The sequence below is a fragment of the Odontomachus brunneus genome, unplaced genomic scaffold (genome assembly GCF_010583005.1).
Source record: "Odontomachus brunneus isolate Ranch 3 - 2012 unplaced genomic scaffold, Obru_v1 Obru_scaffold_069, whole genome shotgun sequence".
Lineage (NCBI taxonomy): Eukaryota > Metazoa > Arthropoda > Insecta > Hymenoptera > Formicidae > Odontomachus > Odontomachus brunneus.
The window spans coordinates 1,161,958-1,182,962 of NW_022639519.1; the positions used below are offsets into that span (position 1 = coordinate 1,161,958).

Sequence of the window (21,005 nt, forward strand, 5' to 3'; positions counted from 1 at the left end):
CTATTTTGTGAAATTCGATCGCCAAAAATACAGCGCTCGAAAAAAGTTCCGATTGCTTCTGGTTTAAAAGAGAAACAACAATTTCAATACGACAATTTCAGTTAGGTGTGTCAAAAGCGCCATTGTGTTGATAATATGCATACACAAAAGAAAATATCATTCTACTGCTAATAAAAGCGATTATTCAGTTTACTTTTCTTCCTGTAAATAAATAATTTTTTACAAAAAATTTTTCTTGATGGTACACTGTAAAAACTGATGTGTTAAATTTAACATTTCATATGTCACAAATCATTCACTCTCATTTATGTGTAAATTTAACACAAAATAAATATGGTAAAAAGTGACACGCACAATATGTAAAAAAGACACAAGAATTTAACACTTGAATATTTATTAATCTATAGTTTTGATGAAATGAAAATGTTAAATTGACATAATCTATGTCTGACATATTAAATATATCAATATCAATTTAACACAATCTGTGATTCCTAACGGTATTCAAGTGTTAAATTCTTGTGTTAATTTTTTCCATATTATGCGTATTTTTTCCATATTACTTTTTAACACATTTGTTTTGTGTTAAATTTACACATAAATGAGAGTGGATGATTTGGGACACATGTGAAATGTGTTAAATTTAACACATCAGTTTTTATAGTGTATTAAAATATAAAAAATATATCCTTAATAATATTAAAATAATATATTAATCACGAATTTTAGAAAATATCGTTATCTCATATTAGATCATATTAGATTATTCAAGGTAAAATGTATTTTCTTTACAAGAATATTGCAAAACTTTAGAAAAAAAAATTAGTTTGATTCTATCAGTAAGCAAACTAAATTTTCAATTTAATATTCTTAATTGAAATGTTAAATCTCTATTAGAGTTCTACTAAATTTTCAATTTAATATTCTTGATTGAAATGTTAAATCTCTATTAGAGTTCAGAATGTATTTAATGTATTTAATTGTATTTCGAATAAATTTGATATTCATGATCAAGTTATGATAGATTTGCTGATATACATAATCTTATAGAATACTTAAAACAAGTAATATTCTTATATATCTTGAATGCAATATGTATTTTCTTATGTGTACGCATTTTCGCATTTTTCAGTGTTAAAAAGATCTTTGATCACTAATTATAGACAAGCGCTTACGTATTGACAGAATATTTATGTAATTATGCATGTAAAGAAGAAACAAAAAAAAGAGCAAAAACTCACCCATAGATGACAATTCGCCTGACGTCGTAGTACTTTAGACACTCGGATCGGATATCGTGTTAAGTCCGGAAACGGCTTCTTTTCCAAAATCCTCCGGCGCAAGAAGATTCTTCCACATTTCAACAGCTCGCTCTATATACACTCTTGTGGGCAATGAAACAGCCTGTAAGCAAAAAGAAATAAAGTAATGAGAATCGGTATAATGAGGAGATAAAAGTTGATCAACAAGATAAATACAGATTTCCCGTTTAAATCTATACTACGTCTAAAAGTTCACTTTTAATGCAAACACAAAACCGATGTGTTTCGTATACTTACACTATTACACTACTTGATCTGAATTTCACAGAAGGATGATTTCACGTTCGTCGGGAGCGCGATAATTTTATCTTGAGAATGCTTTTTGTTTCAAGTCGCTACGACGTCTACAAGCGAAATTACTAACGATTATAGCGATCCGCGTTTTCGACCGGCCGGCGTAATCGCCGCTGTGGGTTGTAAATAGACACGACGTAACGCGTGAAAGGAATGCGGAAGGCGACTGTTGCTTCCGGAGAGGCACCTTGTACTGTACGCGAAGGCGCGCAGATTCCGGCGCGCTATCCCCTCTCCTCTTCCTCGCGGCTCCGATAAGAAGCATAGGCACCGCCCACTTACTCGCTGCGGTCCTTCACCTCACTTTAGAAGCAAGTACACTGCGGCGCAAGTAAGTACATGTATAGCGTGAATATTGAGCTCAAACCTAATATCGATGCCGTGGCTTTAATTCGCGAATAAATAAATCGACGTAGCGACATAAAATAATTTACGCGTACTATTTGAGTGTAAGTCCGAGTCTACAATAGTAATAAGCGTTTAGTTTTGTGCTTAGGAGCCGTATTCTTGATAAATATCGTATACGATGTTTTGATAAAAAGCTGTATTATACGTAACATGAACATAGCTTTTCATAAAAATATCGTATGCGATATTTTTCGAGAATAAGCCCTCTGAGTCCTAAACTGTGGGATAATTTTCAGCTATAAGCGTTTTCTATCTGAAATTATAATTGAGCTTTAAATGATTTAACCAGATTTCAACTGTTGAAACAGCGTGAAAATACTTTTTGTCAGAAATTATAGATGCTTTAGAGCATAAGGCTAAAAAACTCACTCATAGATGACAACTCACTTGACGTAGCATTTTAGACACTCGGTGTTAAGTTCGGAAATGGCTTCCTTTCTAAAATCCTCCGACGCCAGAAGATTCTTCCACATTTTAATAGCTCACTCTATATACACTCTTGTCGGCAATAAAACAGCCTGTAAGCAAAGAGAAAAAAGATAATGAGAATCAGAATAATGAGGAGATATGACGATAAAAGCCGATCAACCAGATAAATACGGATTCCCCGTTTAAATCTATGTCTAAAAATCCACTTTTAACGCAAACACAAAACCGAGTGCTTCGTATACTTATACTATTATACTACTTGATCTGAATTTCACAGAAGGATGATTGCATGTTTGTCGGGAGCGCGATAATTTTGCCTTGCGAGTACTTCCTATTGTAAATCTAGACTAAAAAAATGCGACAAATCACTCGCATACCGCGAAACGCGATTACTCCCTAATAAGATATTTACGATACGTCCTGACGATCGCGCATTTCTATCTCAACACTTCCGATACTTATTTCCGCGACTCACTTTCGACAGACAAAAGACGCGTGAAATGTGGAATAATACCAATCGATGGATTTATGGCAGTTGCTCGATGTAAAAATATTAAATCCAAAATGGCCATAAAATTGACAACGTTCCCGAAAATATACGCTAAAATGTAAACAGTGTCGCGGCCCGACAAGGACGCACTCTAGTGAGTCTATTCCCCCCGTTTCTCTGTCCCTTTTTAACAGCTGACGCTACTGCCGGAAATTTAACGTTGCAAATATCCGTTGTCTTTTTCTCTTTTGTTTGGATTATCGTTAAATTTATAATTCTTGAGTCGAATAAATCTGATTTTATGATTTAACGAGTCGTGAGAATGATTGCGTTCAGCTGAGGAGGCTGTTTTGCAACTGTTGTAAAATCCATAAATTCGACTGGTGTATGCGCTTAACTGAATCTGAAAACATATATCAATCAGATTCACGAGTTTTACAACAGTTGCAAAACAGCTCTCTCTGCTGAACACAATCGATGACACCCAGTGAAAAATGATTCATTGATCGAAACCATTGACAATTTGACATCATTTTGCCGTCAATCGATTTTTTGCTGAGCAGACTTGACACGACGTGACATGAGGTTAAAATACCGACAAATAAGATTACTTTTTAGTACCTGAGATATCCGATGTTCACATATCATTCGCCTTGCCATTCCCGATACTTATTTCTACGCCAAACTCATTTTCGACAGACAAAAGACGCGTAAAATGTGGAGCCATGTCGATCGATGTGTCAATGGTGATTGCTGATGGCAAAAAGATCGAGGATGCGCGTTCTGTACACACGGAATGCGCGGGAACTATTCTCGCACGACAGATGGCGACACAATAGCTAAATCAACGCGTCGCGTTCGCACAAGATGCTAGATTTTGACTATCGCGTCGTTTTTGTGGCGCGACAAGTTCAAATAGAACAGAAAATCACGATAATGTCAAAATGACGAAAAAAATGATCGAATTGTGATTGAAAAGTGAGTTTTTGGAGATTTTTTCATCATTTTAATGTGATTTTTTGTTCTACATACGAGTTTTCCCTCTGATTATCATGGTATTTCTAAGTAGAAACCAATGATATCTATCAAGATTTGACGTCACGTATATTCCTGATGTTATATTATTCGTCTATCATTCCGATTACCACCACATTTCTAATTCTCAATTAATAAATTCGACGATCGACCGATTATCACGATATAAAACAATCGATGATGCAAACTATACAATTATTTTAATTATATTTATGAAACAAATATGCTGTATTGAATGAATTATTAAATTTACATTGTACTATGATGTAAATTCTGCATTATATTGATGTAGTGGGAAATTTATTCAAAGTTACTCTTAGATTTTCATATAACATTTTACATAACATAATAATTAAAGCAAGTATTAATGATTTCTTTTTGGTATTTTTATTTTTTCATTGTATATAATAGGAATACCATATGAACAACTCATAAAGGGTGCAACTTTTACATATTAACTACTAAAATTACTGTAAAATTAATTACTACATATTAACTAATAAAATTACTGATAAATTTATGTACATCTAGATCATTTTTCCTTCAAATTACTCTATGTATTCGTCAAAAACATGAAACTGGTACTTCATATTACATATCTAAACCAAGCTTAGATAGCATATTGTATGATAATGACATAAATTTGATGGTTAATTCAATATAATATGTTTGTCTTATAAATGTCATTAAACAAATAGTAAATTTCGTCACTGATTGTCTTACATTGTGATAATCATGAAAATCTGATGGTTTCTAAAAAATTTTACAAAAATCTGGGAGTTCTCCCATTGATTTTTAACATCAGTGTTCAGATAGACTTTTCTAATTATCATGACATGAGACATAATCGAATGATGGAAACTTTAAAATTCTTTTAATTACATTTATCACATAAACATATTGCATTGAATTAATTATTAAATTTTCACATCATGCAATAATATCAATTTTTTTGTTATGTTAATGCAGTAACAAATTTACTAAAAGTTACATTCAGAGATTTTCATATTAACATGACATTATTTGGAATTTTGATCATTTTCTTTGTATTTCTTTCGTATTTCTATTCGGTTATTCTGTATGATAAATATAAATACAAATTTGACTTGTCATAAGAAACATTATTGTATTTTAATTCAATATATTTAAGGTTAATTTTTCCAATATCTTGCTAACTAATAGTTAGATTATACGTCTTTGTCTATTTCAAGAAAAACTTCAAAAAAAATTTCAAGAAAAACAAGTTCAAGAAAAAGTACAGATTATGATTTAACTGTTAGCTTACCAAGAGGATGAAAAAATCAGCTCTTAAAATTACTGTAAAATTTATCGCTATATATAAAAGTACATCAGTCTGTCAAAGTAATTAATGTTCACTCTTTAATGCAGACACGAAAACCGATGTCTCTTTCGTACTTACTGTAAATTTCTCGTGTCACCGCACTTCAAGCACTTGGATCAAATTCCTGCTGATATTACGAAAGCAGCTTGATTTCTTCTTTAAAATACCTTGATGCAAAAAGATTCTTTATGACGACGACTCTTTGATAACTCGTGCCTATCGAACAATTTTCAAGGAAAAAAAAAAAGAATAATGAAAAAATATAGAACGATAAAAGTCAATTGTGTTTAAATCATCTAAACGAGCACCAATTTCCCGAAAACCGGTTTAAAACTCCTAGATTCTTGTTGCGGAATTCTGGATTGATAATATCAGAAGCGAAAAAACGCATGTCCAAAACTCTTACATGCCATTTCTAAATAAAAAAATATTTGTGTGAAACCTATAAGATACCCCTGTATGGCCGGTATTCATAGTCCGATCTTATATTTAAGATAATCTTAAATATTGTTTTAAGATGTCATGAACTAATTAGAGCCGTATTTGCATCTTAAGACATAACTTAAGACAGTCTTGAAATAAGATTCAACTATGAATACTGGCCTAAAATACCTGTAAGATTTGTATAAAAATCTTCCTCTTTACAACGGTTCACCTTGCTTTTTGCCACGCTCATTTTACTTCTTATTGACTATTAATGGAAAAGGATAGTTTTCGCGACATTTTACTTATATGCTCAAGCAATCTAAAGTGTTCTTTCATATACAAATATCTTTTCGTTCAAAAATAACACGCGAGAATTTTTGTGTCATTTCTCGCTTCACAATTCAATACCGCGATGAGTAGCCTTAAATCTATACTATGTCTGAATATCCACTTTAAACCAAACACGAAAACACCGATGTTTTTTATACTTATACTATTTGATCCTTATTTTACAGAAGGACAAATTTACATTCACCGGAGGCGCGGTAATTTCTTCTTTCTTAACAAATTGCTACGACGTCTACAAGTGAAATTATTGTATTTTCAGACAACATACTGTCCAAAATCGGGTTAAAAGACTTTTTTAAAATATTTTTAAGACATCTTAAAGCAAGTTTATAAAGTATTATCTTAAAGATGTCTTAAAGACGTCTTATGACTAGATTTTGGACATTTGTGCTGTCTGGGATCGATTCGTGTTTTAGATCGTTTTAACGTTATCACCGTAACCAACTATGTATATATACACAACGATGTCTGAACATTTACTGAATCGAGGGTTATACAATTTTGAACCTTCCACATAATACTTGAAATTGAAAACGCATAAGTAACACTGATCATAATGATAGGGTTATAATGATGTTAATAAGCATAGTGCTGCCCACTCACTCACAGCGGATAAATTTGCCTTGCACGTTTTCGTGCTGAAAGCGTCATTTTATTTTCTTTCGGCATGTAATGGGCGGTAAAGATAAAATTGTTTTCAGCACGAAAGATATTTTCAACGTGCAAGACGAACTTAACCTACGCGGTTGTTTATCTTACTTTAGAAACAAACTGCGCCGACGTGAAAACAAGCGCCGCACAAACGCGAATTTCAAAGCCAAATCTAATGTCGAAACCTTGCTTGTGCCGCGGAATGTCCATCCGCGCACCGGACGTTCATTCAAATAATTTATTTGATATTTATTTTAATTTTTCTCCAAAAAACGTTTTATAGCACCTTTCGGGTTATTATCTTGATTATAAATATCACATTGTTATTGCGATTTTTTCTGTGGTTTGCTTAAAATTTGATAAAATACCAATGTTAGTTTCGGGGTCTTCGTCAGAGGTCTCTACTATGACTCTTGCAGACTCTTAACATGAACTAACCGCCGAAATAAAATTATACAATCCTTTAGTCAACATAATGTGAACAATGATGTCCAGAAGAGAATGCACTCAATGGATGTGTAAAGGTTAGGTTGCGTATGACCACTTTAATCGGATTAGGTTCTTTTGTAAAAATCAAATGTACTTTGAAGTCGCGATGAGCACGCTTCTCGGAAAGTTCAACGTCTTCTTATATAATAATCTCGCAGGTATATGTATTACGTAAAATTACATAATGCACATGATTAACGTTTAATCATTCTTTTTACGTGAAATCTTTTTACGTTACTGCCCAGGAAACACTAACTATCAGTAACATAACATTAATGTCATAATTTTCCATTCAACAATATAAATGCCACATAACACGTCCCAGACAGCACAAATGTTCAAAATCGAGTCATAAGACATTTTTAAGAAAATACCCCATACAGCACAGATCTTGTAGCAACACTGCTACAACTTTTAACATTCCTGCAACGTAGCAACAATATTGCTGCAAGATCTGTGCTGTATGGGACTTTATAAACTTGTTTTAAAGATGTCTTAAAGATGTTTTAAAGACGTCTTATGACTCAATTTTGGATATTGTGCTGTCTGGGATGTGTTATATGACAGTTACATCGTTCAATAAGAAATTATAATTCTCTCTCAATATATATATATATATATAATATCTCAACTCTAAATATCAAAATGGTGCCTTTCTTCTTATTCTTCTAATTGGCCTAATTGGTATTTAGAAAATTGGTACTTAGAAAATAGAATAGAGAAAGCTCTTTTCATATCATTAGAATATTCTTCTAAATCTATTCTATAAAAAATTATCTCAGTAGTTGCGTTCAGTAGTTGGAATGAAGCGATTAGTAATTATTTTTTAGTGAAATATACTTTTAGGTTCATAAATTCAAAAGAATATTTTAATGACATTGAGTTTTCATTCAATCACTATTTTCGTAGAGTGCGTTCACGGAGACGCTATTTGGCGTTACTGCGTCGTTTTATTTTTATTGCTCTTTATATGTACAACAAAGATAGAATGATGCGGTAGCGCTAAATAGCGTCTCCGTGAACGCACCCTCCATATCAATTTTTAATGGGAGAATAATGACCACCTAGCGCCATCTAGCGGTGTTTTCTAAAAGCTTGTTCTGGTTAATCTGTTTCTATCAACTTTATGGCATGTTCTACTGGCTCTGGGTTAACCCACTTTAGGTTATTCAGCCTACGTTTATTGGTCGAACAAGTACTTATAAGCTTTATGATTGGCTAGTAGAGACTTATAACATCATTAATCGCTCTCGGAGCGATTAACCCAGGGTCAGTCGAACACGCTATTAATTACCCTTACGAAAAAAATACGAAAAACTCTCAATTTTGGGTGTAAACACCCAAAAACTGGGGATAAACACCTAAATTTGTGTTAATAAAATTGGAGATTTTTTCGTAAGGGTAAAGCCAACGGCACACCGGCTTGTTTTCGTGCTGGATTGCTTGCTGAATGGAAATACTCTGTTCTGATTAGTGTGTTTCTGAAGATAGATGCTAATGCACCAATTAAAACAGAGTATTTCCATCAAGCAATCCAGTATGAAACATCGACAGAAGGTAAATGTTCCAATGCCCGGACATGTACTTAATTCCGGACACTCTTATTATTTTGAATATTTCTCTAATATTTCATCTTTCAACGTACACTAAATATAAATATTAAATGTATGTATAACAATATGTATGTATCGTACGTTGAAAATTGAAATATTCATACTCAAATATAAAAATAATAACAATGTCCGGAGATTGGTACATGTCCGGGCATTGGTACATTTATCTTATAGAATGGACTGCTAAATGAGGTGGTGGGGGTAGGAACAGATGTAGAGTAAGAGGCAGACAATAGTAGGACAGCTTCCGTCTCTTTTCCAAGTAAGAGCGTAGCGTAAAGAAGCAAATGAGAAGCAAAACACTTTAAATGAAAAAGTACTTTTATAATATTTAGATCCGTTAGTCCCGATCCACAATAGGTGTAGTAAGCTTTAAGCCTTAAGAAATTGACTAATCACAGTCAAATTTGAGCAGAATAATCGACTGTGATTGGTCAATTTCTTATGGCTCCTGCACACAGGACGCGGTAATGCTTGTCGCGCGGCAGAAATCCGCGCGACAGCCAATCAATATGTTGTTTTTCCGTAAAAGCTATAAGGTTATTACGGAAAGCAGCATATTGATTGGCTGTCGCGCGAAATTTCGCCGCGCGGCAAGCATTACCGTGTCCTGTGTGCAGGAGCTATAAGGCTTTTTTCTTTTTAAGTAAATTAAAAAGAAATCACGTAATTCTACTAGCATGCAAATTAAAAAGGAAAATTCACGCTTTTAAATCATTTAAACCTTATTTATATATAATTTTCTTTCACACAATATATAACTTGACACTTTATAAAAATTAACATCCAATAAAGCTGGAGTTATATTTAATAACACAAAATATAAATTAATTTGATATTTTTATCAAAATATTGGAAATACCAAATTGTAAAATGTTTCTGGAATCGTCATTCTATACAAAATTACAGCCTTTGTCTTTAACAATTAAAATTTCACTTTTGTTAATCATTAAAAATAATCCCAGTGCAGCTAAAAAGAACAAACCTAATTTAACAGTAAACTATCTTATTATAAATTAATTAATTTAATAAAGTTCAGTAATATTGATTTAACAAATATTATCAATGTTAAGATTCAACGGAATTCTGTTTATGTTTGGAAACACTAAAAAAATAATGTTATTTAACAAAAAAGAAAGTAAAATCTTGATTCTATTTATCATCGCACATTCTCCATCTCTACCTTCCACTGTCGATTTCGCTTGTAATTGAAGTGAAACCTAACCTAACATTATTTCATGCAGAGTCAAGAACGTCAGCTTGGCGAGTAGTACACGAAACAAAGAGTGTGGTGCGGATAATTAAGACGATTTAATAAGTGCAAAAATGCCGGACCATTTAGGAGAAGATATGCGAAAAGTGAAGAATGAGGAGGAGAAGGAAGAAAAAGAGATAAAATGTGAGTTTTCTTAATGTTTGGCGGTTCCCTTGGTTAGAAATGTCACCACATATTTATGCTTTCTAAGATTTGTTCTTTTAAATTTTCAGCATTGGATGAAGGTGATATCGCTTTATTGAAGACTTATGTGAGTTCAACATTCAATATTAAAGACATTATAATGCAAAACTGATGACTCAGAAATGAATGTAGATTCACTGAACAATTGTCATGTCATATCTGAAATTATCTTCATTTTAATTCTTTTTCTTCTAATTAAACATTGTTATATTCGTATACTATTATACTTATACATTCAAACATCATACAATGGACATACTTCATAATTTATATTGCCAACGATAGCAAAGAAATAAAATCATATGATACTAATGAGTATACATTATATTTTGCGTTATCAATGATAGTAAAGGACTAAAATTACTTTAGTGACTAGGAGATGGTAAAGTCACTTTAAATTGGTGTTATAGGGTCAAGGACAATATACAAAATGCATTAAGGCCGTTGAAGAGGATATTCAGACAATCATCAAGCGTGTGAATGAACTAACTGGGATTAAAGAGTCGGATACTGGTCTAGCACCACCAGCACTTTGGGATTTGGCTGCAGACAAGCAGACTTTACAGAATGAACAACCTCTCCAAGTGGCACGTTGTACTAAAATCATAAACGCGGATTCTGATGATCCAAAGTACATAATAAATGTGAAGCAATTTGCAAAGTTTGTGGTTGATTTGGCGGATTCCGTGGCACCTACTGATATAGAGGAAGGCATGAGAGTGGGAGTGGATCGTAACAAGTACCAGATTCATATCCCGTTACCATCTAAAATCGACCCGACCGTGACAATGATGCAAGTAGAGGAGAAGCCCGACGTCACCTACAGCGACGTCGGTGGCTGCAAGGAACAAATTGAGAAGTTACGAGAAGTCGTCGAAACACCATTGTTACACGTTAGTATATAATCCTAGTATTTTTTAGGGGATAACTTTCATAGGTCAAAATTACAGGTCTTTCTCGTAAATTCTTCTTACAAGAACTGTGTGAGAGAGAGAGAGAAGCATATATTTAAAATGGGGGCTAATTGTAAAAATATCTTTTCAAGAAAAATATGTTCAAAGTTTTGCATACATGATATGGATAAATTTCGAGCACTTATGCACATTACCTACAGAGTTCGTTCTTCGACACGTGCGTTCGTTGACCAATTTTCTTTCGTTAATATCTCGAAAATTTACGTGGTAGTGTAATGATTTCTCTATTCAGTTTAACGAGTTCTACGTGTACATGATCGGTCGGACTCTTTAATCCAGACACGCTATAGAATCTATAGCACACTTTAAAACAAATACTTAATCAAATACAAAATATATCAAGTAAGATTTCACTTTTAGGAAACACTTTTCTTAAATCAGATCAGGCAAGCAAGTTATTACTTCGATTGTTGTAATTTCGAAAGAAAATCGAGCGTTTTACCACCAACCTATGCACTGACTTAGATAATCTTGGCTATAACTTCGCCAATTTTTTAAATCTCTTCATGCAAATTAGGGGAACGTACTTAAAAGTATATATTTTCAAAATATACAATAAAAAGATTGATTTTTTGATACATGAGAAATGTTTCTGTCCTTAAGTTGTCATAAAAGGGACATAAAGTAGTAAAGAATTGATTGCAGCCAGAAAAATTCGTCAATTTGGGCATCGAGCCACCGAAAGGAGTTCTATTGTTTGGACCACCAGGTACAGGGAAGACCCTGTGCGCCAGAGCGGTGGCTAACAGAACGGATGCCTGTTTCATACGTGTGATCGGCTCAGAATTGGTGCAGAAATATGTTGGTGAGGTGAGTAAGTCAGGCATGTCGAGATTCAAATGATCTTGGTCAGACGACGCATATAATATGCGTCTATTTGAATAGGGTGCCCGAATGGTCAGAGAACTGTTTGAAATGGCGCGTAGTAAAAAAGCGTGCTTGATATTCTTCGATGAGATTGATGCGATCGGCGGTGCACGTTTCGACGATGGCGCGGGCGGCGATAACGAAGTGCAAAGGACTATGCTCGAGTTGATCAATCAGTTAGATGGGTGAGAGCGATTATTTCATTTATTTCTTATTTATTTTCAGCTGCCACTGAGTCGACCTATTTCGCAATTCGTAATACCTCCATCGTTATTTTATTTTGTCTTCACGTTTCAGATTTGATCCACGCGGCAACATAAAGGTCCTGATGGCGACAAACAGACCGGACACCTTGGATCCTGCGCTGATGCGGCCGGGCCGTCTCGATAGGAAAATCGAATTCGGCCTGCCGGATCTTGAGGGACGCACACATATCTTCAAGATCCACGCGCGCTCGATGAGCGTCGAGAGGGACATCAGATTTGAATTGCTTGCACGCCTTTGTCCGAATAGTACTGGCGCCGAAATACGTTCTGTCTGTACCGAGGCTGGTATGTTCGCGATTCGCGCGCGCCGCAAAGTCGCCACGGAGAAGGATTTCCTCGAGGCGGTCAACAAGGTCATCAAGTCGTACGCTAAATTCTCCGCAACACCCAAGTACATGACTTACAATTAGAGCGCATTGCGCGATCATTTCGATTTTCTTCGCTAAGTTATCATTAGATAAGACTTAGGTGTTATTATTTCTATCAATTGGAAGATAAATCAGAAAGCAAGTCAGTGTCTTCAAGCAGTAAAATAATAAATGTTGTTTTCTGTTTATCCGGTAGCAAATTGCGATTAAATTATAATAAGACAGAAGCTGTATACAAGGTGAATCAATAATAATGATCATATGAGATAATTTGTAAAAATTTGAAACGAATTATTTATAACCACACTGACCTGACCGTTATTAGTATTTTAAATTGTAGTTGTCTTACAAGCACAGAAATTAAAACAATACGTTTTAAAAACAAAGGTTACATTGTTACAAGCTACTAAATTCGTATTTTATTTGCAACAATATAATATTTAAAGAACATTATATATATACACAACCTAGTATTTAGAAAAAATATATGTTTTTACTTGAAAAGTTCAAATTCACCTTGATATACAAGCTTTTCACATTAAAGTCGATCAAATTAGCGATTTGATTTTTTCTACGCGCTTACGCTCTTAAATTTCAGTTTAATAGGTGCATCGGGTTTGTTGATCAGTAAAGACTGCACATCAAGAATACCGCCGCACCAGGTGAAACGCAAATTTCTGCACATCTACAACATTATTATGCAATCACTTACGAAATCACTAATGATAAGTTTGTTTATCATATCTCTGCAGTCTCTATGTATTCCTCAAGTACTTACTCGAAGTAGTAAAACTTGTATATTTTGCTCTGCGAATCGTCTCGCGATGCACGATCGCGGCCCATGTCCGAACGGCAATACCAGATACGGGTTTATATTTTCCTTTATTGTTCTGTCTTTCGATCGTAGCCACCGTTCCGGCATAAAGGAGTTCGGCTCGTTGAAATATTCGGGCAGTCGGCATGTCACCTGATTTTGCGTTACGACCACAGTCTGAAATGTTTTCAGGTTTTTAAGATTTTCAGATCCTATCTGTATTAATAGTTGTTACTTGAAATCGTCACAAGTGAGATATTCAGATTTAAGCTCAAAGTTAGATAAGAGTTTTTTAGTTGAGTCACAATTACAAATATAATATCATATATATTATGTAATTCAAGTGAAAAACTTGGATCTAACTCTGAATGGAAATCTGAGTAATTTCACATGAAACAAGTTTCAGGTGACAACTATTGATACAAGCCTCAGAGCTTTGCACTATACTTTCGAGACGGCCTAGCGAACGAATGATAATTTATTAATTACGCCTCGAGGTACGTGATATCCGCTGAGAACCACGTCGGTCTGCAGGATACGACCAATCCCGACGGAAATGGGATTCATGCGGAACGTTTCCTTTATTACAGCTTTCGTGTACACGGCGTTGTTCAAGACATCTGCCGTTATTGGGGAATCAGGATCAACCAATAAATCGGTAGCCTCACACCTCAGTTTATCCTGCTGATCGGGATTACATGCAAGGTGATATAAGGCTGACGATGTGCTATACGTCGTCTGAAATGTAAAAAAATCTGCACTTGTTTGACCGTGCTAGTCGCGTGCTGACACGATTGACCGAGTGTCATGCGTTCGAATACCATTTGAAGATACTTACGGTATCCACACCGGCGAGCAACATATCGCACGACATGCCAATGATGTCTTTGATATCTAACGCCTCGTTTTTCAAGTACTCCTCGAGGAGAGATTTCTTGCGACGTATCGATGTACTCTGATTTCTCTGGGACACCATTTGCAGCACTACTCTATAGTACCAACGATATTTACATATATAGTTAAAAATTTATAAAAAACGGATTCAGAATATGGGAGAGGAGGAAAATTGTTTATAGGGCGAATCAACAACAATTGCTATTTGAATTAACATCTGAAAAAACTTGAAGTGGACAATCCAGAATATAATCGTTTCACACAGAAATTAAAAGACAGGATGCATGTTTTAAGGATGAAAGTCACGTTATTGCAAATCATGGAATTCTTATTTTTATCAACTACAACGTAGTATTTAAAAAACGATGCCATTTAAGAAAGAAATTCAAGGGTACTTTGATACTTTGATTTTTGAAAATATGATATGAGAAGAACGAAACGTTTCTGTTTGATGATCTCTATTGAATTCAATATATTTTATGTGAAACTTTTTCTGATATCAGTAAATAAGTCGCTTCAGAAGACAATTGTTGACTCATTCTGTGTACGGGAGATTACAACTAAAACTAATTCTATCTAATGGAGTTAGTAATTTTAACGTTAATTAATTAAACGTGATTTAACTAATAATTAAAGTAATTCAGAATTATGAATTTTCTTACTCTTCCATATAACTCTGCGCTTTGCGAAGTTTCCTGTATAATCGCGTTTCGAAATATCGCCAAAGTCTCGGACCATTGTCTAATTTTACTGTGACGCTGTTAGTTTCAAAAGCCGCGTTAATAAGCCTCGAACTTCTTGAATTTGGGTGCCTCTCCTCTTCAGAGAAACTGTGCATTCTCTCGTCGAAAGCGACGAGACATGTTACTGAAACAAAGATAAGTGTTAAGAACGAAAATATCCTTTGCGTGAAACGCGGAAGTTTGTTATTTTATGTATCAAATTTTACATTCGAGAAAGAGACGCGAGAATAATGGCAGAAAATCGTCGGCCTGTTCCTGCTGACAAAGCTGTACGAACTCTTGGACCACGACGTCGGTGTCCTCCAAGTATTCGAGCACATTACGCGGTTTGCTGAGGACTTTTTGAAATTCCTTGCGCAGCCTCCACCAGTCAGTGCCATTTCTAAGGAAGAACAAAATCTCTGGTAACGTATTGTCCAACTCTTAATTAGCGAAGGAATCCAAAAAAGCTATTTAATCAACGTAAGATGATCTCACTTTTGACCACGCGAATATGAACCAATAATAAACGATTCAAAGCGATTACAGATCCTGAGGTACGATCATAGACGAACCACGAGGAGAATCCTTACGTGGGTAAGAGCCCACCGGTGTTGTAAATGTCACTTCGGTCTTTCCGATATTTGAGAAGAGCTAAGTGCGATCTTCTCTCAGGGTAAAGCCCCGCTTCGGCTTGCAGAACACTTGCGATGTCTTCCGGTCGGAACACCCACACTGTCGTCACACCAGGTACTAATTCCTCCCGCACCAACGGCCCGTAACGCTTCAGTTTTAATAAACCGGTTGTATGCAGTCTGGTGAAATTGTATTCGCCTGAAATATAGACATGCTTAGTGTAACTTATTTACTCGTCACTAAGAAATAAAGATCACGGAAGCGGTGAGTTTCGCTATTGCTGCAAATTGAAATTCCCTGCAAATTTGAGCCCTCGTATGATTGAATGCCCACATGGAAAGAGCAACTTTGCTAGTGTGTTAATAACTGAATTTTTTTATTATCTGAGACCAAAACGCAAACTCGGTTATACACTGAAAAAAATACTTGTAGATTTATTTGTATTTTATATAAAGTTTATCTCTCTTTTTTTCCTGTAAAATAAAGTTTACTTCTGTGAGTAAAGTTTATATTTCACAAGTAAATTTTTAAGTATTTTTTTCTCAGAAAAATTCTTATGGGAGGTTCATATACTGAGAAAAAATACTTAAACATTTATTTGTGAGATATAAAAGTTATTCGCAGAAGAAAACAAACTTTACTTCACAGGAATAGACTTTATTTTACAGAAATAAACTTTAGATTTCACAAGTAAGTTTAAGTATCTTTTATCAATTATAACCGATTGCTCTCAATTATTTCAACCAAGTTTTAATACAACTGAACGAAAGTATTCGATCATGGTAACAAAGATATTTTTTATTAGTGAATTTTTTATCTAATTTCAATTCAGTTACACAAACTTAAATTTTTCTCTGTGTACAAAACACTGTTCTTACCGATAAAAGGAAGGTATTTATATAGTGTGCCCACAATTGGCCAAGATTTCGGTCCCGGAATGTTGTCGAAAGGTTTCACATCCTGTGTCTCGACGCGTCTCGAATTGGCCGAGCACGAACGAACGAACAGTTTCTTTGTGTTTCTCGTCCTCCACATTGTTTCATTCACGAGTTCATTACACGTTGTTCGTCAAACTTACTTGCTTCGCGCCGGTAACGAGTAACGAGAACTTTGATTTAACGAGCAAGAACGCCGGACTATCGTGCGAGGATCTCCACGACGTCTCTTCCGATCGACTTTTCTACTTCTCGTTCTTCGTCTTTCTGCTTTTCCTTTGTCCACTCGTTCGATCCAGGCACTTTGAATCGTTAGCATAAATTTGATTCTACGAAGATAGAGTCTGCATAATACTATCGTCCCCTGCTACAGCATTTGAGGAAACATGAGCGCAGGCTGACGAATCTTATTAAACTGCGAACGTGGCTGTTTCGGTCTGTCGACGTTCGTTATTATAACGTAATACACCCGTATGTAATGTAAATATTGTTTAAGTATCTAGAGAATAACACAGGCTTATATAGAACAATGTGTCTTACAACGTCCTCTATTCGTGCCTGAGATTGGAATTCTTATTTAAAAATTAGATAGACGTGAAGTTTAATTGCGATCATATGAAACACGTTTATTTAATAACTCGTTTACAGGCAGAGTTAGCTGGTTGGTCAGAAGATCACAACGTGCAACGCGCGAAAATCTGATTACACGCGTTGAATCAATTTTCGCCCGAGGTTTATTTAATTTTTTTACATAGCACATTATAATATTTTTCTATAGTTCAAACATAATGTTCGAGTTCTATTCTAGACACAATAATTCGTTTAATCTACGCACATAGACGGGATAACGCGTTCGATTTTCCGGTGGAAACTTTGCTACCTAACCGCCACTGTGTTTGTGGGTTGCATTGCGCTCGAATGATTCCCTGCTCACTATACTGGTTCTCGTTCTATTGCTTTCTTTTCACTTCAATTCGAACGATGCAGCTCCTCGCGCTGCCAGTGTTAGCGTTCGAGATCTCAGAACCTTGAAGTTTCGAGCGCATCGATCAATTTTGTGCATTGCGAAATAATGATTTAATAATGACAATAAAATACACATCTCTATTGCGATCATCTATAGATCCTTGAACCTGGAAAAAACATCGATAAGTGTTCGACGAAGCCACTTTATCGGTATTTTATATTAAGATGATTTGCAATAATCTCGAGAAGAGCAATTTCAATGAACATGCGATGTAGCAGATAGAAAAAAAATCACTTGACGGAAGTCACATTCCAGCGGTTTTGATGTCGAAGACGTGCAGTCTGTAATTCTATACCTTCATAAAGTGTGATACTGTGACGATATTATCCATTATTACAGTACTTTCACTGCGTCTTACATTCTCGCTACGTCCGCGAGTTATATTGATCGACGATGGAATGCGGGAAGCATGTCCTTGATAATGAATCCAACAAATGATACCACGCAATTTTCTTATAGTGTTCCCGACTGTCTCTTTTATTTTTATGATATAGAATTATATTTATATTATATTGTTCGGTAAATAAAGCAGTAAATTTCAATAAAAGATGATATTAATAAAGAAGCTCAAAGTAAAATAATAAAAACGTTATCTCTACTTAAACATAAAAATATTATTTTGTTTTTACAAATCATTTTTTTCATTCATATATTAACAGATAATTTAAACAAAAATTTTTAAGTGTGATTATATATAGAAGAATTTATCGAATGTGACTGATTATGTGAAAATCTCTTCATAGAGAGGTAAAAATATTTTTATTTAATAAATCTTCACTTGGAACCACTTTTATCCACCAAGTTCCTATTAAACTAACCATTTAAATAACTTTGCAAGATTCTAACTGAAGCTGCTGTTGAAATGGAGGAAAAATGGAAAACTAATCCTTATCAAATTAATTGTAAGTTTTTTGAAAGATATTACTTCCGCAATTTTCGTACGTAATTTTGTAACAAGCAAATTGACCGAGCATTCCTGTGCAGTTGACCTTTTCTTCTTCTCCAATGTGAAAACCAAAAAATGACTAGATAAGAATTAAGAGTTATTTATAAGCTAGTTAAAAATTTTGAACTCATTTCCCTGAGCAGGAATTTTGATTTCCAGATGAAGGATTGAATGAACGTTCACTCAGTCTGCATTCAAAATTCCTGTTGAGGGAAGTGGGCTCAAAATTTTTGACTAGCTGAAATCGAAAGTTTATAAAATAACTCTTAATTCTGAATATTTAATTCTGAGTTATTATTCGTTCCTTGGTTTTCAAGTGGTGGGAAATCAGCTGACCGAGTCGGTGCAAAGACTCTGAACTAGACCACTGCGCTGTAATTGAGCGTAAGGAGTTGGGTAGAATGCATTCGAGGATACACGTCAGTGAAGTCGTGAAATATCCACCACAAACATGTGGCCTTTCAACAGTACATGCACTAGCAAAGCGCGTCTTGTAGGTAAAACGGTAATTATAACGGGCGCGAATACCGGAATCGGCAAGAAGACCGCCATGGATCTTTATAGAAGAGATAATTTTACAAAAAATAAACAATAGACGATAATAAAGCTTTCAAAGAGAGAGATAGAGAGGAAAAGAAATGCATTGTAAAATAGTTATACGAAGTATTAATAAGAATCAATCTCGTTAGATATCGATGTCAAAATCCAAAAATCCGACATTTTTTACATTTGATTTTAATGTGATTCGTGCAAATAGGCAGATTAAAAAACCGCCGTCTTGTTTATTAGTATATTTACAAGCGCTGTAATTGTACATACAGTAGCAACCATGTAATATTTATATTGCACGCAACAGTTTTATCTGAGTAAAATTATGACTTCAGTCAATGCAGAGGAAAGCATAAAACTTTACGAAGAATGAGAGAACTTTTTTTTCATTCTATAAACGGAATGACTCAGAATAATTCAGAATGATGCAAATAACTTTAAAGTCACTCGAGTTATTAAAACGAGTTATTTTTTATTGCTATCGTTAGCATTGGAATTGTGCTTGTAATTGTTAGCATTGTAATTTTATGTTGCAATTCTAAGTAGAATACGCAATGACAAAGTAGTTAGAAAAATATATTTAATTTATAATACTTGACGGGAACCACATTTCCAGTGCGTTTTGATTTTGAAAACGTGCAGTCTGTAATTTTATACTTTCTCTAAATTTGTGATATTATTCTCTAAATTACAATATAATTACGATATTATTTCTGTACTTTCACCGCGTCCTACTTCTGACATTCGTCCGTGAATTATGTTGCTCGACGATAGAATGCGAGAAGTCCTTGATAATGAATCCAAACAGTGATCTCACTCAAGTTTTTTATAGCATTCTCAAATGTCTTTTTCATTCTTACATAGAATTATACTAATTATCGTTTGAAAATAAAATAATATTTTAATAAAATATTATATTAATAAAGAGGCTTGTCGAAATGGGTTAATAAAAGTCAAACTGACTTAAGCGTTATTTCTATCAAAATATAAACAAAAATATTATTTTTTCAATATAGCTTGTAAGTAAGAAAGTTGTTCGAAGAAGTGTAATTGTTAGATTGAGTCTTATTTTATTGTTACAGATAATATTTCAATCATATTAAAAAATAATTAAAAAAAATTTAAATGAGTAGTTAGACGAATAAATTTATCGAAACGATATTTATGTGAAAGTTAACTCATATTTAAAATTATTCTCACTTATCAGAGCTTGACTTATCAAATTAATCGGAAGCTTTGCGAAAGATATTACACATATAGCAATTACACTTCAGTAATATCCTACGGAATTTCCTACAAAATCTTCTATCAGTTCCTACGGAACTTTCTAAAGACCAAGCTGACCGAGTCGGTACGGAGACTTTGAATCAGGTCGCTATACTGCAGTCGTGCGCAAACAGTTGAGAAGAACGCATGTAAGTGAAGCCGTGAAACATTTACCACGAACATGTGGCCTTTCAGCAGTATATGCACCAGCAAAGCACGTCTTATGGGTAAAACGGTAGTCATAACGGGCGCGAATACTGGAATCGGCAAGGAGACCGCCAGAGATCTTTACAGAAGAGGTAATTTTACAAGAAATAAATAATATATATAGGTAATAATAAGATTTTCAGAGGGAGAGAGAGAGAGAGAGAGAGAGAGAGAGAGAGAGAGAGAGAGAGAGAGAGAGAGAGAGAGAGAGAGAGAGAGAAAGAGAGA

General features: G+C 34.5%; 4 protein-coding genes across 5 annotated transcripts in view; 2 read left to right on the plus strand and 2 right to left on the minus strand.

Moving 5' to 3' along the window:
• LOC116846737 (sphingomyelin phosphodiesterase) overlaps window positions 1-3,685 on the minus strand; it is a 109,633-nt gene extending 105,948 nt beyond the window's left edge. Inside the window, exons 1-3 of one of the 2 annotated variants that reach the window (XM_032820968.1) lie at window positions 3,565-3,685; window positions 2,412-2,542; window positions 1,242-1,404 (exon numbers count right to left, since the gene is read on the minus strand). The gene's annotated coding sequence lies outside the window, so the exon portion shown is untranslated. Of the gene's footprint in view, window positions 1-1,241; window positions 1,405-1,559; window positions 1,711-2,411; window positions 2,543-3,564 lie in introns of those variants that run through there. The other variant, XM_032820969.1, reaches the window with a different exon arrangement.
• Window positions 3,686-9,892: 6,207 nt separating this feature from the next.
• On the plus strand, window positions 9,893-13,051 carry LOC116846746 (26S proteasome regulatory subunit 7). Its single transcript, XM_032820985.1, has 6 exons — window positions 9,893-10,246; window positions 10,336-10,373; window positions 10,717-11,199; window positions 11,926-12,090; window positions 12,166-12,332; window positions 12,445-13,051. Exons 1-6 carry the CDS (start codon window positions 10,174-10,176, stop codon window positions 12,821-12,823), a joined length of 1,305 nt encoding a protein of 434 aa, XP_032676876.1. The 5' UTR covers window positions 9,893-10,173; the 3' UTR covers window positions 12,824-13,051.
• On the minus strand, window positions 12,330-17,853 carry LOC116846745 (cytochrome P450 302a1, mitochondrial). The gene is made up of 8 exons (XM_032820983.1): window positions 16,726-17,853; window positions 15,805-16,045; window positions 15,439-15,614; window positions 15,152-15,356; window positions 14,434-14,584; window positions 14,085-14,333; window positions 13,560-13,772; window positions 12,330-13,466 (listed from the first exon to the last, which is right to left on the minus strand). The coding sequence occupies exons 1-8, from the start codon at window positions 16,880-16,882 to the stop codon at window positions 13,353-13,355; spliced, it is 1,506 nt and encodes a 501-aa protein (XP_032676874.1). The 5' UTR covers window positions 16,883-17,853; the 3' UTR covers window positions 12,330-13,352.
• Window positions 17,854-20,466: 2,613 nt separating this feature from the next.
• The window catches only part of LOC116846747 (retinol dehydrogenase 11-like), a 6,611-nt gene continuing 6,072 nt past the window's right edge, over window positions 20,467-21,005 (plus strand). Inside the window, exon 1 of the mRNA XM_032820986.1 lies at window positions 20,467-20,869. Coding sequence (XP_032676877.1) covers window positions 20,752-20,869 — 118 coding nt within the window. The 5' untranslated portion in view covers window positions 20,467-20,751. The remainder of the gene's footprint in view (window positions 20,870-21,005) is intronic.

Coding starts and splice junctions, on each gene's coding strand:
- LOC116846746 (XM_032820985.1), top strand. CDS start 10,174: ATGCCGGACCATTTAGGAGAAGATATGCGAAAAGTGAAGAATGAGGAG. Junction 10,247..10,335: donor GGAAGAAAAAGAGATAAAAT/GTGAGTTTTCTT, acceptor TTAAATTTTCAG/CATTGGATGAAGGTGATATC. Junction 11,200..11,925: donor TCGAAACACCATTGTTACAC/GTTAGTATATAA, acceptor AATTGATTGCAG/CCAGAAAAATTCGTCAATTT.
- LOC116846745 (XM_032820983.1), bottom strand. CDS start 16,882: ATGTGGAGGACGAGAAACACAAAGAAACTGTTCGTTCGTTCGTGCTCG. Junction 13,773..14,084: donor GATATCACGTACCTCGAGGC/GTAATTAATAAA, acceptor AAAACATTTCAG/ACTGTGGTCGTAACGCAAAA. Junction 13,467..13,559: donor TACAAGTTTTACTACTTCGA/GTAAGTACTTGA, acceptor ATAATGTTGTAG/ATGTGCAGAAATTTGCGTTT.